Below are 14,670 nucleotides of genomic sequence, written 5' to 3'. Positions count from 1 at the left end.
AGAGGCCTGGTGCACAAAAATTTGTGCACTTGGGGGGGGGTCCCTCAGCCCGGCCTGTACCCTCTCGCAGTCTGGGACCCCTCGGGGATAACGGCCTGCTGGCTTAGGCCTGCTCCCGGGTGGCAGAGGGCAGGCCCAATCCCTAGGTGCAGCCCCTGGTCAGGCTCAGAGCAGAGCCGATTGGGGAGTTGGGGCACCGCTCCCTGTCATGCACAGAGCAGGGCAGATCGGGAGGTTGCGATGCCACCCTCAGTCACGCTCAGGGTAGGGCCGATTGGGGGGTTGGGGCACCGCCCCCTGTCACACTCAAGGCAGGGTCAATGGGAAGGTTGTGGCGCCACCCCCTGTCACGCACAAAGCAGGGCCCATCAGGGGGTTGGGGCGCTGCCCCGTCACACACAGAGCAGGGCCCATCAGGGGGGTTGGGGCTCCGTACCCTGTCACACACAGAGCAGGGCCAATCACGGGGTTGGGGCACTGACCCCTGTCACGCACAGAGCAGGGCCCATCAGGGGGTTGGGGAGCTCCCCCCTGACACGCAGAGAGCAGGGCCCATCAGGGGGTTGGGGAGCTCCCCCCTGTCACGCAGAGAGCAGGGCCCATCAGGGGGTTGAGGAGCTCCCCCCTGTCACTCACAAAGTAGGGCCGATAGGGGAGTTGGGGCACCGCCCCCTGTCACACACAGAGCAGGGCCAATCAGGGGGTTGGGGCGCCGCCCTCTATCACCCACAGAGCAGGGCCAATCAGGGGGTTGGGGCGCCGCCACTGTCACACACAGAGCAGGGCCGATCAGGGGGTTTGAGCGCCGCACCCTGTCACACAAAGAGCTGCAGGGCGATCAGGGGGTTGGGGAGCTCCCCGCTATCAGGCACAGAGCAGGGTTGATCAGGGGGTTGGGGCGCCTTCCCCTGTCATGAACAGAACAGGGTGGATAGGGAGGTTGTGGCCCCGCACCCTGTCACACACAGAGCCACAAGGCGATCAAGGGGTTTGGGCGCTGCCCCCTGTCATGCTGATCCCGGTGCCAGGAGTCCTCTCGGCTCCGCTGATGCCGGTGCTGGGAGGCATATTAACCTTTTACTATATAGGATAGAGGCCTGGTGCATGGGTTGGGGCCGGCTGGTTTGCCCTGAAGGGTGTCCTGGATCAGGGTGGGGGTCCCCACTGGGGTGCCTGGCCAGCCTGGGTGAGGGGATGATGGCTGTTTGCAGCTGGTCACACACCCTTCAGGGTGGGGGTCCCCACTGGGCTGCCTGGCCAGTCTGGGTGAGGGGCTGAGGGCTGTTTTCAGGCTGGCGGGTGACTGAAGCTCCCAACTGCTCCTTTTTTTCTTTTCTTTTTTATTCTGGGCCAGCTTTAGCTCTGGCTCCAGCTCTGAGGCCTCTGCTGCTGAAAGCAGGTATCTGGTTTGTTTGGGTTCTATAATCGAAACTCTGAATCAACTCCAGCTCTGATATCCCGGCTGGCTGAATGCAGGTTTCTGGGGTTTTGTTTAGCTTCTATATTTGTGACAATGTTTCAAACTGCAAGCTCAGAGGCCGGCAAGGCAGGCGGGGAACGTTGGTTTCCTCCGTCACTGAAGCAAGCAAGCCTCATGTTAGCTTCAAGCTGCCTGGCTGCCGGCCGCCATCTTTGCTGGCAGTTAATTTGCATATCGCCCTGATTAGCCAATGGGAAGGGTAGCGGATGTACGGCTAATTACCATGTTTCTCTTTTATTAGATAGGGAATCATTGATTGGCTGCCTCCTGCATGCCCCCCAATGGGGATCAAGCCCACAACACTGTCATGTGCCCTTGACCAGAATCAAACCCAGTACCCATCAGTCCACAGGCCAATGCTCTATCCATTGAGCAAAACCAGGTAGGGCTGCTAATACATACCTTACAGAACTCTGAGAAACTCCAGTCTTTGAATTTAAGTTCCCCCACCTAATCACATAGAGTTCTATGAGAGAATTAGGACCTAATGCCCTAAAGGCATAGGTTGCATATAAGGGGCTAATTTCTTTTTGGGTTCTTTTGGTTTTTAATCCTCACTCGAGGATATTTTTCCACCGATGTTTAGAGAGAGTGAAAGTGAGAGGGAAAGACAGAGAGAAATATCAATGTGAGAGATACACATCGATTGGCAGCCTTCTGCATGAGCCCCAGGGACCAGTGAGGAGTCTGCAACCGAGGTACATGCACTTGACCAGAATTGAACCCAGGACCGTTCAGTCCACAGGCTGATGCTCTATCCATTGAGCCAAACCAGCCAGGGCTGGGCTAATTTCTTTTTTATGAATCTATGATGATATTAAAAATTTGCCAGCTTTAGCTGAAATGAGAAAAATGTCCTCAAATTATTTTCTGAGTTTTTTAACTTAGATGAGAAATACCATTTGAATAATAGTTAACTAATTTTATTACTAATATAACCAAGTTTGGACTTACCTAGCTCCAACTCTTGTTTTTTTCATAATAACTTCTGCAAGGATAGGAATTGTCTATCTTTTTATGTTTCATAACACCTAACAGATCTATGCTCTAGGTTGGAACCCACTTTATATTTTTTTAAAATGAAACTAGAAGAAAAATCTGTCAAAAGGCTATTCCTACAATGGTTCAAATTTTAACATCTTAGAAGAAGCCAATCCACAGGTCCCAACTAAGAGTCAACTTATTAATAACCAAAACCTGTAATTTGGTCTTAACAGGAAAAGAGTCTGGTAAGATTACTGAAACCCTGAAAAGTGATAAAATAGGTTTTAAAATAATGAAGAAATACATTAAATCCATGGTTTAAATATTTTTGTAGTGAGTAATTTTTTAAAAAATATATTTTATGGATTTTTTACAGAGAGGAAGTGAGAAGGATAGAGAGTTAGAAACATTGATGAGAGAGAAACATTGATCAGCTGCCTCCTGCACACTCCCCACTGGGGTGTGCCCGCAACCAAGGTACATGCCCTTGACCAGAATTGAACCTGGGACCCTTGAGTGCACAGGCTGACGTTCTATCCACTGAGTCATTAGGGCATAGTTAGTAATGTTTTAATCAATTTGATAATGTAGGTGCATAACTGAAGTGTCTGAAACACTTAAGAGCAGCTGACATATTAGGTTTGTGATTCTATTGGAAATTTGAGGATTGGATTCATTCAATTAGAAATCTATGTTTAAATAAGTTTGATTACTAGAAAGTATATGTTTTATTAATTGCATTTAAATGTGTGGTAACTTTTAAAAAGACTTACTAAAACAATAAATAAAGGTACTTTTGGTAATTTTCCTGGGCCTTATCCTAAGGAAACCAGGAAAAAAGCTTTGTAAAAAGGAGCCAAAAAGGGCCTTCAAGAGGCAAAAGTAAAGAGTTGGTGGGAGATTATGGTAACAATAGTACTAGAAAAGTTCCTGAGATAGGAGAAAGAAAAGGAGGTGTCCTTGCTCTCTCCCTACACACTATCCTATCTAATAATAGACAAACATGGTAATTAACCATACCTTCGCTTCCTTCGCCATTGGCTGATCAGCGTGATATGCAAATTAACTGCCAACAAAGATGGCGGCTAATTTGCATACTGCAGGCAGGTCGGGACACTGGGAGCCGCCATCCAGACCCCCGTGTGCGACCCCAGGAGCCGCCGGAAAGCCGGGCTGCAGGCAAGGCGGCCCCCCAGGACCCAGGAGCCGCCTTGCCTGCGGCCCATGATCATGATTGTGATCATGATCAGAAAGCCAGGCCGCAGGCTAGGCGGCCCCCCGGGACCCAGGAACCCGTTGGCAAGGTTTGCAGGCGAAGCAGAGATCAAGCTATGAGGGGGAGGGGGAGGGGCGGAAGGAGCTACAGGAGCAGCTCTGGCCAGAGACTGAAGACTCCAGCTGGAGTGAGGAGCAAAGACTGAAGGCTCCAGCCGCAGTGAAGACTGTGTCCAGAGCGAAAATGGAAGGCGGTGGCCAGAGTGAAGGTCTGGGTCCCAGGTGCCAGAGGAAAACTGGTGCTGGCAGCCAGGGTAAAGAAGGCCTATTGCACGAATCTTCGTGCAACGGGCCTCTAGACCTATCTAATAATAGACAAACATGGTAATTGACTGTACCTTCGCTACACCTTCCATTGGCTAATCAGCGTGATATGCTGATGGCGGCTAATTTGCATACTGCAGGCAGGGCAGGACAGCGTGAGTGCGAGCCACCACCCAGGACCCCGTGTGTGACCCGAGAAGCTGCCTGCCTGCTGCCCGTGATCGGATCCGATCCCAGGCCACAGGTGGGTCCCAGAAGCCCCAGAAGCCGCCTGCATGCCACCCATGATCGGATCCGATCCCAGATCGCAGGTGGGCTCCAAAAGCCCCAGAAGCCACCTGATATGGCAGTAACTCTATCAGTAAGCACTCTGAAAGTCAGTGGCATAAATGCACCAATTAAAAGACAGATTATGAGGGTGAATCACAAACAAAACCCACTTTAAATATAAAGACACCTACAGATTAAAAGTAAATGAATTAAGCTGCAGCCTGTTTTGCTCAGTGGATAGAGCATTAGCCCGTGGACTGAAGGGTCCCAGGTTCGATTCCAGTCAAGGGCATGTACCTCAGTTGCTAGCTTGATCCCCAGTCCCTATCAGTGCATGTGCAGGAGGCAACCAATCAATGTGTCTCTCCCTTTCCCTTCACTCTCTCTAAAATTCAATGGAAAAATATCTTTGGGTGAAGATTAACAAAAACAAAGTAAATGGATTAAGTAACATTAAAGAGATTATAAGAAAAATATATTCCAAATGTTGTTAGTTGTATAATGGTTATGTTTAAATTATTAACATCTAAGAAACTGGGTGAAGGGTTCATATAATATGCTGTAGTATTTTATAGTTTTTTTTTACATGTATGAGATTATTTCAAATTAAAATATTAAAAAATTAAAATTAATAATATTAATTGAAATATATCTGCATTACATGAAAAATCTCCTAATTGCTTCTAGCATAATTTATTAAATTGTGCTAAAATTTACAAGGGTTCAATTAAAGGATATCTTAATTCTAAGTGATATAATAGAAAATATATAATAGTGCATTTATAAGCACTTATCTGAAAATAAAAATTTAAAGAAGTGAATTTAAAGAAGGGATTAGCTAAAGAAAATATATGCACAACCCATGGACACAGACAACAGTATAGTGATGGTCAGAGAGAAGTGGGGGGCAAGAGCTGGGTAGAGGGGACAAAAAGGGGGAAATAGGAACATCCTATATAATAATAATAATAAAAGGCTAATATGCAAATTGACTGAACAGCAGAATGACCGGTTGCTATGATGTGCACTGGCCACCAGGAGGCAGACACTCAATGCAGGAGCTACCCCTTGGTGGTCAGTGCACTTCCATATGGGGAGTGCCACTCAGCCAGAAGCTGACCCTTGGCTGGCCAGCGCAGAGGTGGTGGCAGGAGCCTCTCCCACGTCCGTGGCAGCACTAAGAATGTCCAACTAACAGTTTAGACCCAATCCCTTGGGGGCCTAAGCCTTTAGTCGGACATCCCCCGAGGGCTCCCTGGCTGCCAGAAGGATGTCTGACTGCAAGCTTAGGCCTGATCCCCTGGAGAGTGAGCCTAAGTCGACAGGTGGACATCCCCCAAGGGGTCCTGAACTGCAAATGGGCGCAAGCCGGGCTGAGGGACCCTCCCTCCTACCCGAGTGCACAAATTTTTGTGCACCGAGCCTCTAGTCTTGTACATAAGCAGCAGACAGAGGTTGATTTCTAGGAACAACAGGAAAATGAGAAGACTTAGCAGGAACATAAAGGAGAAAAGGTGAGTTCTGATAGACAACACTTCAAAAGCCTATAATTTTACTTTTGAGCTCTTAGGTTATTAAAAAAGCATAAAGAGCAAGAAGATATTTAAATCCATGATAATTTTACTAACTAATAGAAACTATTTTTTAACAGACTTAGAAATGCCTGCACTATATCAAAATAGTGGTAGCCGTGATGTGACTCAGAACATGTATTTGTGCTGCAAGTAGGCATGGGAGCTTAATTATATTATTTCCATACCTCACAAAAATCCTGAAAGGCAGCTATTATCAACCTATTATGAAGAAACTAAAGCTCAGAAGAATTTAAAAACTTAAAGTTAGCACCCTGATATAAAAAAGATGAGGTCCAAACAAGTTTTTCTGCTTTCAAAGTTCTTTCCATATACAGTAGTCCCCCTTTATCATCAGGGGATATGTCTGTCTTAAGACCCCCAGTGGTTGCCTGAAACTGAATAGCACTGAACCCTACATATAATATGTTTTTTTCCGATACATACATACCTATGATAAAGTTTAATTTATAAATTAGGCAGAGTAAAATATTAACAACATAAAATAGAACAATTATAACAATATATCCTAATAAAAGTTATATGAATGTGCTTGCTTGCTCTCTTTCTCTCAAAATATCTGAAATTTTCCACTTAATATTTTCAGACCATGGCTGACCACAAATAACACAAACCGAAGAAAGCAAAACTGCAGATGAAGGGACTACTATACCAGCAAGCTCTCATATAAATACAGTTATAAATTTTCACACCACAGAGATCACTATAATAATAAAGTCTAGAAGAATAAGTCTTGAAATAATTGAATTTATATGCATAAAATTTATGAACTACACAGGACATTTCCTATATTTAAATTTTAAAGATAAAAATGATAGACATTATCAAGACACTCACCCTGACAATAAGGATCCATTTGATCAATGAAAGGCCAAATCCACAGATGGCACCATACCTTCCAGCAATGGTATTGGTGATACAGAAGGATAAACAAAATCCAAGCCAGTTGAAAATAAACGCCACTAAAAGCAAGAGAAATAGTTCTTTTAAAAACTATACTTTGGAAACAAATAAACAGAGATTGATATTAGCAATACTTTATTGCTCAATGGGAATAGCAATTCCCTTTTCTTTTTTAACTCTGTACCAATTAAGCCTTCTTTGTAGACTATAGTTTACCTTTTGCAAATGTAAGTTATTTATCAGACATTAACAAATGAGTAAGCTTGGTTTCTTGTTAGTTTAATCAATAAGAATCAATTCCTTAAAGCCTATCACAATGGGTGAAACATTTTTATACCAGATAAAAACCACATCACAATGTAGCTTCCATGAGATCCCACCCAAGAAGCCCAGCCTCAGCAGTCAGTCAACCAATCAGCCAATATTAAAGCTGAGCCAAATAAATTATAAAAGATGGTTCCCAGACAGATATTCTTCACTGTCTCTTCCTCCTCTCTGGCAAAACCTGTTGTACTCCTCCACAGGAACCCACCCACCTTTACAGACTCCTTGCGGAAGGCTGGATCCCACACTTAACCCCAAAAGGTGGGTCCCAAGTAGTCTGGGGGGAAAAATCACAGGAGGCCAAAACTCCTTTCCAATTTTTCTTTTTTAAATAGGACTTTTGAAAAACATTCCTTGGTTCTTAAGAACATAGCAAGGGAAAGGAGGATGGAATACAGATTAAGTCACAGTGGCTCTAAATTGATCCCTTTTGGAGCTGGGTGATGGATACATGGAGATTATTATACTATTGCCTACTTTTATGTAAAAAAAAGAAGAAATGGTCCCTCCTTTTCCTCTGGATGTTTGGACATAATATCTTGAACAGCTGCTGGGATCTCTTATCAGCCTGAGGATTAAACTCTCACTCCAAGTGGGGGAGAGTGAAGAAAAGCAAAGGAAAGCAGAGCCACAACACTGATACGTCTGTGCCTTCAGACTGCTCATCCATGCTCTTCTTGTCCTGTGGGATAATCTCCTATTTAAAACAATTGAGTAGCGGTTTTCTATTACATGTAGCCAAAACCATTCTGACATAGGTGAATCCATTTTGAAATAAAGGACCCATATTTGAGTCTCAGTGTGCTCCTTACTGGATATGTGACCTTAGACTCACTGCTGACCTCTGTGAGCCACAGTTCTTTGATCTGTAAGTACCTACTTCAGAAGGCTGATAAAAGGATTAAGTGACATAATGAATGTAAGGAGCTTAGCACAGTACAGAACCTCACCCATGGTAGCTGCCTAAGTGTTAGCTATCATTACTAGCCATATAAAATATCTTCACCTTATAGAGTGGGTCCTCTTTTCTGCAGAAAAAAAATTCAGGAGACACTATTGGAAATAAAGATTATTTAACTTTCTACTTTTTTTAAACCTAGATATCGATCAGTATTTTGCTATCCTCCATATCTGTGCTATCCAATGTCACCAGCCACACTGCTTCTTACTGTGCAGGAACTGTGCCCCAGGAACATATCCTCCTCTATAAAAGAGGTTATTTAAATTTAAATTAAAACTAAATAAAATTAAAAATTTAGTTCTTCCATTGCAATCGCCACATTTCAAGTGCTCAAGAGTCACATGTGGCTTGCAGCTACCATATTGTCAGCTGATATACAGAATATTTCATTTCCACTATCATAGAATATTCTATTAGACATAACTGCTCTACACCTAATTGGCTAATATCTGTGGTAGCTGTAGGGGAAAACAAAAAATACTTAACCAATCAAAAATAATTTTATATCTATTTAAAATAAAGAATTTATACCAATGAGTAGCAGCAGAGATTCCCAACTCTATTGCCTACATATGCCACATATGTGTTAGTGACAGGCTGATATATTTCTCTCCTCAGGCCTCAGGGCAGACGGGTGAGGGCTAGGACAGAGGACAGACTGCTATGAGTCTTGACCAACTTCTTCCTTTATCCCAGTATGCTGTAAATATGCTATCATTTTATAAGCATGCCATGTTGTTAAAACATAGGACGCATTGATGGAGAAAATCCAAAACAGCAAAATATTTCAAAAGTATATTTTTACATTTGCATATACAGTATATTCAAATACTGTCAATTAGCTTCTTCAAATCAGACTTACCAATATCTATTATACATATTGCACCCTCATTAGGAATAAAATCCAAAAGAACAAAATAGTATTTACTAAACCATCATGTTTTCTTTTTGCTATCTGCCAGTGGTATCGATTCCTACAAACTATGCTCAGATACAATACCTTGTTATGGACTGAACTGTGCCACTTCAAAGAATTTGTAAATTGAAGCCCTAACCCCCTATGTGACTGTATTTAGAGACAGGGGCTTCAGGACAGTAATTAAGATCAAACAAGGTTATATGGGTAGAACCCTAATCTGATAGGGTTGGTGTCTAGAGAGCTCTTTCACCACATATATGTAGAGGACAGACCATGTGAGGACACATCAAGAAGACAGCCATCTGCAAGCCAAAATGAGATTCTGCACCAGAAACCAAAATTTCTGGCACCCTGATCTTGAACTTCTAGCCTTCAAAACTCGGAGAAAATTAATTTCCATTTGTAAGACACCCAGTGTGCAATATTTCATTATGGCAGACCCAACAGACAAATACATGACTTGATCATCTTTAACTGGTTTAAGCACTAGGAAAACAGTGACCACCTGAGCACAGACTGATTCACTTTTATGCCCCTTGGCCTGTAAGATAGGAAGTAAAGCAGGATAGGTCTTTAAGGACAGAATCATTTCTGGATTCAATTCTGGATCCTCTATGACATGTCAGAGTTGGCAAAAAAGAGAATTTAATAACTGTACACTAAACCATAGACCTGTAAAATCTGCAAAAGAAACAACATATAGTAGAGGCAGGAGAACATATTATACATGCCTAGGAAAGAAGACAATACTTTTCCTTCAACTCTATGTCATTCATGCATGTTCCCCTGGAAACCTAGGGTAAAATAAGGAAGCTTAAAGGGCATAGGGCACCTATTCCCCTTATAACAAGGCCCACGGTAAAACCCAAAGAAGCAACAACCTTAGGTAGCCTATATTCCTTAGGTAAGATTTGGGGAAGCAAGCAGCAGGGAAGCAAGGCAATAAACTCAGGAAAGTTGGTAAAGAATGCTTACTGTTGCTCCGATTACACTTCTCCACATTCACCTTCAGCGTGCCCTTCTTTGTAAGAAAGCAAATTAGGCAGGTTCGGACAAGTTAATGACATTTGAAAATCATTTTAAATCATATTACTTATTATAGCTAAAAGGTGAGTTCTCAGGTAAGGATGGGGAAGGAGAACATTATCACCACCTTCACTTAATAGAATGCTATAATTTATGACATTTCATATATTTTCACTCCTTTGTTATTCACATTAGCTTTTTAAGAAGGGCAAGGTCAAGTTAATTCCACTGTACAGAAAGACAAATTGAGACTCAGAACAATTAAGCTGCACATAAAGTCATAAAGCAAGTAAGTGGTATAGCCAGGATTGAAACATCCAAGTCTTTTACCTATATTCTGTTTCTTTTTACCATCTATACCTCCCACCTACCCAAAAAGGTTATCAGGATAACCTCGAAAGTAATTTTGTATGCTACAGTTTATCCATTAAAAGTTTAGGAAGACTATACTTTTAATTTTCAGTAGCCATAAGATACTTATTAATTAAAAAGGGGAAAATAGTAACTTTATAGTGAAGACAGCTGGCAGACATCACCTTAACCTGATGAGAGTATCACCAGTAGTAAGACATAACTAGATCATTCCTTTCTGTTATGATGCACTGAGAAGGGCGCATCATTTCTGTGGTATTTTTGGAAAGAGAGAAAGAGACAAAGGACAGACACACACACACACACACGCACGCACGCACACACACACACACACCTAGTTGGTATTCTTCAAAAGAATCAGTCATAAGAAACAAGAGAAAAGATTAAGAAACTCCTCCAAATTAAAGCAGACTTAGGAAACATGGAAACTAAAAAAAATGTGTAATCCTGGATTAGATTCTTGATCAGGCAAAGGTGATTAATGAGAAAGTTGGCAAAATTTGAGTAAGATCTGTAAACCAGTTAGTATTTCATTAATACTAATTACCAAATACTGATTATTGAACTGAAGTCATGTAAAATGTTAAGACTTGGAAAAGCTGGATAAAAGTTTGGAACTGCACTATTTTTACAACCTTTTTCCTAGGTTTTAAAGTATTTCAAAATAAACATTTTAAAATTAAAAAAACTTGATACTTGTTTTGAAAATAAACAAATGAAAATCATAGATGATATATATGCATATTTGATAAATATGCAAACATTGGGAACTTATTAATATTTGATCACGGGAAAAATTTCATCACATATAAATACACAAGGTTTCTAAGACAATAGGTTCTCAAAGAATAATCAATTTCATTATACTTAATTTTGAACTACACAGGGATAAATTTCTGTCTTATCTAGGCTCTTTGTTTAAACTATCAGCCATTTAGAAAGACATGATATAGCAATGTATTAAGATATTGTTTTAGCCCTCAACAGTGGCTCAGTTAGTTAGCTGGGTGTCGTCCCATGCACCAAAAGGTTTTTGGTTCGATTCCTGGTCAGGACACAAGCCTGGGTTGCAGACTCCATCCCTGGTAGGCGGGGTGCAGGAGGCAGCCGATCAATGTCTCACTCTCACATCGATGTTTCTCTCTCCCTCTCCCCTGCTCTCTCTAAAAAGTAATAAAAATTATTTTTTAAACAGACATTGTTTTAAGATATTTCCACTAAATTATAGAAAATTAAATTAAAAACTTTTTCTTTTAAATGTAACAAATTCAATACAATTTAATACTTCACAAATATTGTGAGTTTTTAAAGATATGATTGCAATGCTTAAATGTTCTCTCTCTGGATTCACTTACAATGTGAAATGTCATCTAAAACCTATTAAAAACCCCACAGCTTTGCATGCACAAAACAAATCATTAATATACTGTTTTTCATATGTGTGGTGCTCAGACAACCCCTTTAATAACTGTAACTTTCATGACTTGTCCATGGAGGGGCTCAAAGGAATTTACTAAGTAATAATGTTCAACATCATTAATTGTTAAGGAAATGCAAATAAAAACCACAATGACATACCACCACACATCTACTGGAATGTCTTTTTTTTTTTTTTTTAACATTAACACTAAATGTCAATGAGTATCAGAGCAACAGGAATTCTCATTCCCTGCTGGTGGGAATGTACAGCCTCTTTGGAAGAGAGTTTGGTAATTTCTTACAAGTCAGAATTTACATTGCGAAACACTCTTCTAATTCTTTTTAAAGGCACAATTAACTTAATATTTCTTTAGTTATGTGATCTTCACATCTAAAATGGAAATAATTATTAATATAGCACACTGAAGTGAAGATTCACACATGACACAAAAGGCTCAACCTTAGAAGAAACAATTTCTAGATAGAGCCCAATACATTCTTAAGCAATAGAGTTCAGGTTCATTTCCACAGACTGTCAATTATCCAGTGATAAAAATCTTAATTCCTAGTTTCTAACTGATAAATAACTTACTTCCTTTCTCTCAAAGAGAAAACCTGTTAAATATAAGATCAGAGGCAGTTAGGTGTGTAAAAGGCATTTTGCAATGACAGTTCAAGGGATTATAGAAGCTAGAACATTATCAGGGATACATACATTTCTTTCTTTACATTTTCAGAACATGAACATGCAATTATTTTATCATATTTAAGGGTAAAACTTTTTATAGGGTTTCATGTGATAAGAGAAAGAAATGTAGACATTGAAAACAGATAGCAAGAATTAAACCAACAAAAAGTTTTAACTGAAATGTTATAATTGATATTTACTGTAGTTTTACTTATACAACTTATAGAACCTAAAATGCTTAAGTTAAGCCACACAAAAGAAAATCTATTTCTGAACCTTAGAAATAGATAACAGAACAATTTAGACAACAACTGCTAGATAGTTTAAGCATGGAAAATATAGCAAGTTGCAATTTGTAGAACAGCCACTAGGTGGTAGTGAACACAAATAAATCTATGCTCATTAAGGCAAATAAGCTCAAGCTCTGGCCTTTAGCCACCAGAAAAAAATATATAAGGAAATAAAGATAAATAATAATTTATAATTTAACTTTATAATATCAGTGCAATATTTGTAGACTATGAAATAGTATAAAAATATAAACTGTAGAAACATAATCCAGTAAAAAATTAAAACAAGTCAGGTAATTTCCATTATATACATTAATATAAATACTTGCATTTACATTAATTAATATATCACCAGCAGCCAAAAATAAAGTCAATCAAGTGTCTAGGTTACCATGCATTTACATCACTGTTACATTAGTAAAATGTTTTCAAATCTAAAAAAATAAGAAGATTATGATTTAGTGAACTACAGAAATGGAGGAGTAATAATTAAGCTCTGAGTCAAATAATTAGATAGTGTCAAATAACATTTTTATTCCTAAAAAACAGGTTTTTATACTACACACAGTACAATATATTTAAATTCTTTCTTTTCTAATTAAGGAATCAAAGTTTACATGACTCATAATCAAAATATGTGGGAAATGTACTATCAGTTTAAAGGACTATTAGCTGAACTAAAACTAAGAAAACAAACAAGGTTCACTAAACTAACATTAAAAAACAGTAGTTATTTGTAGCTAAAGTGTTCGTTTCCTTGCATTGTATCTAACATCATATTTAAATAGAAATTGTTAACTAAAACCATGAGATTTAAATATTGTATTATATTAGCTGGCCTACCTGAATATAATTTAATAAATTTGAAGAGAAAAATATAACTGCCCACCCATTCACCCACCCACTTCTGAGTGATTATCTATTTCTATTCTTCAGAATATGGGAAGAAAGGAAGCAAGAACCCTGGCTGATGTGGCTCAGTTGGTTGGATGTCGTCCTGTGCACCAAAAGTTTGCCGGCTCAATTCCCACTCAGGGCACATGCCTGGGTTGCGGGCTTGATCCCTGGTAGCGCGGGTGCAGGAGGCAGCCAATCAGTGTTTCACTGTCACATCAATGTTTGTCTCTCTCTCTCTACCTCTCTCTCTAAAAGTCAATTTTTTAAAAAAATCTTTAAAAAAAATAGAGGAGGAGGTCAGTAATTTTTCAGATTCAAAAGTAATTCAATTCAGAAAGTATGTATTTTCTATTTTTAAAGTTAAATGTGGTACTTTAAGTAAGTAAACTATTTGTGGGTTTTATTATCAAAATATCATGAATTAAAATGAATTATATTAGCATTCTATCAAAGAAGGTATAAAAACTTGATCATCTAACTAAGTTGAGGACAGAAATTAACCATATATAGACTACATAATTAACCATATATAGACTACATGAATATCAGGTTTCCAAAACTTATTTTAGCAATTTAAATAGTTTCAATTTAAATGAATTTCATAATCTTATTTACTGTTTACACTGTGCCAATTAGAAACTGAAATAATAAAAACTATAAGACAGTTTTCCCACAAGTATCTTAAATTTTCTTTATAAGTTAAATATTAATTTTGCAAGATGTTACAAAATGTAACTTAGGTTTCTGGGCTTCTAGCTACTCACCATTCCCTTCAAATAAGACTTACACTTTCATACTTTTGTGTCTCAAATCACATGGTTCTAGCTGCCCAGAATATTTCTTTTTCTAACTTCTCTTCTGATTTAAAGACACTCAAATGGAAGTCCTCTGCCTCAAAAGCAGAATTTATAGTTTCATTCTACATGCTCCTACAATACTGAATGGACATGCAGCATTTCTCATATAAAACTATATTTAACTTAAAGATGCTTACATATCTCTATAT

General features: G+C 39.6%; 1 protein-coding gene across 1 annotated transcript in view; it reads right to left on the bottom strand.

Annotated features, from left to right (window-relative positions):
- The window catches only part of NDFIP2 (Nedd4 family interacting protein 2), a 66,183-nt gene that overhangs the window by 10,997 nt on the left and 40,516 nt on the right, over positions 1-14,670 (bottom strand). Inside the window, exon 5 of the mRNA XM_059684938.1 lies at positions 6,703-6,827. Within this exon, the coding sequence (XP_059540921.1) occupies positions 6,703-6,827 (125 nt within the window). The remainder of the gene's footprint in view (positions 1-6,702; positions 6,828-14,670) is intronic.

This window comes from Myotis daubentonii, chromosome 2 (assembly GCF_963259705.1).
Source record: "Myotis daubentonii chromosome 2, mMyoDau2.1, whole genome shotgun sequence".
NCBI classification, from domain to species: Eukaryota; Metazoa; Chordata; class Mammalia; order Chiroptera; family Vespertilionidae; genus Myotis; species Myotis daubentonii.
The sequence above is the reverse complement of the archived record's forward strand: the minus strand, read 5'-3'. Positions and strand labels throughout refer to the sequence as shown.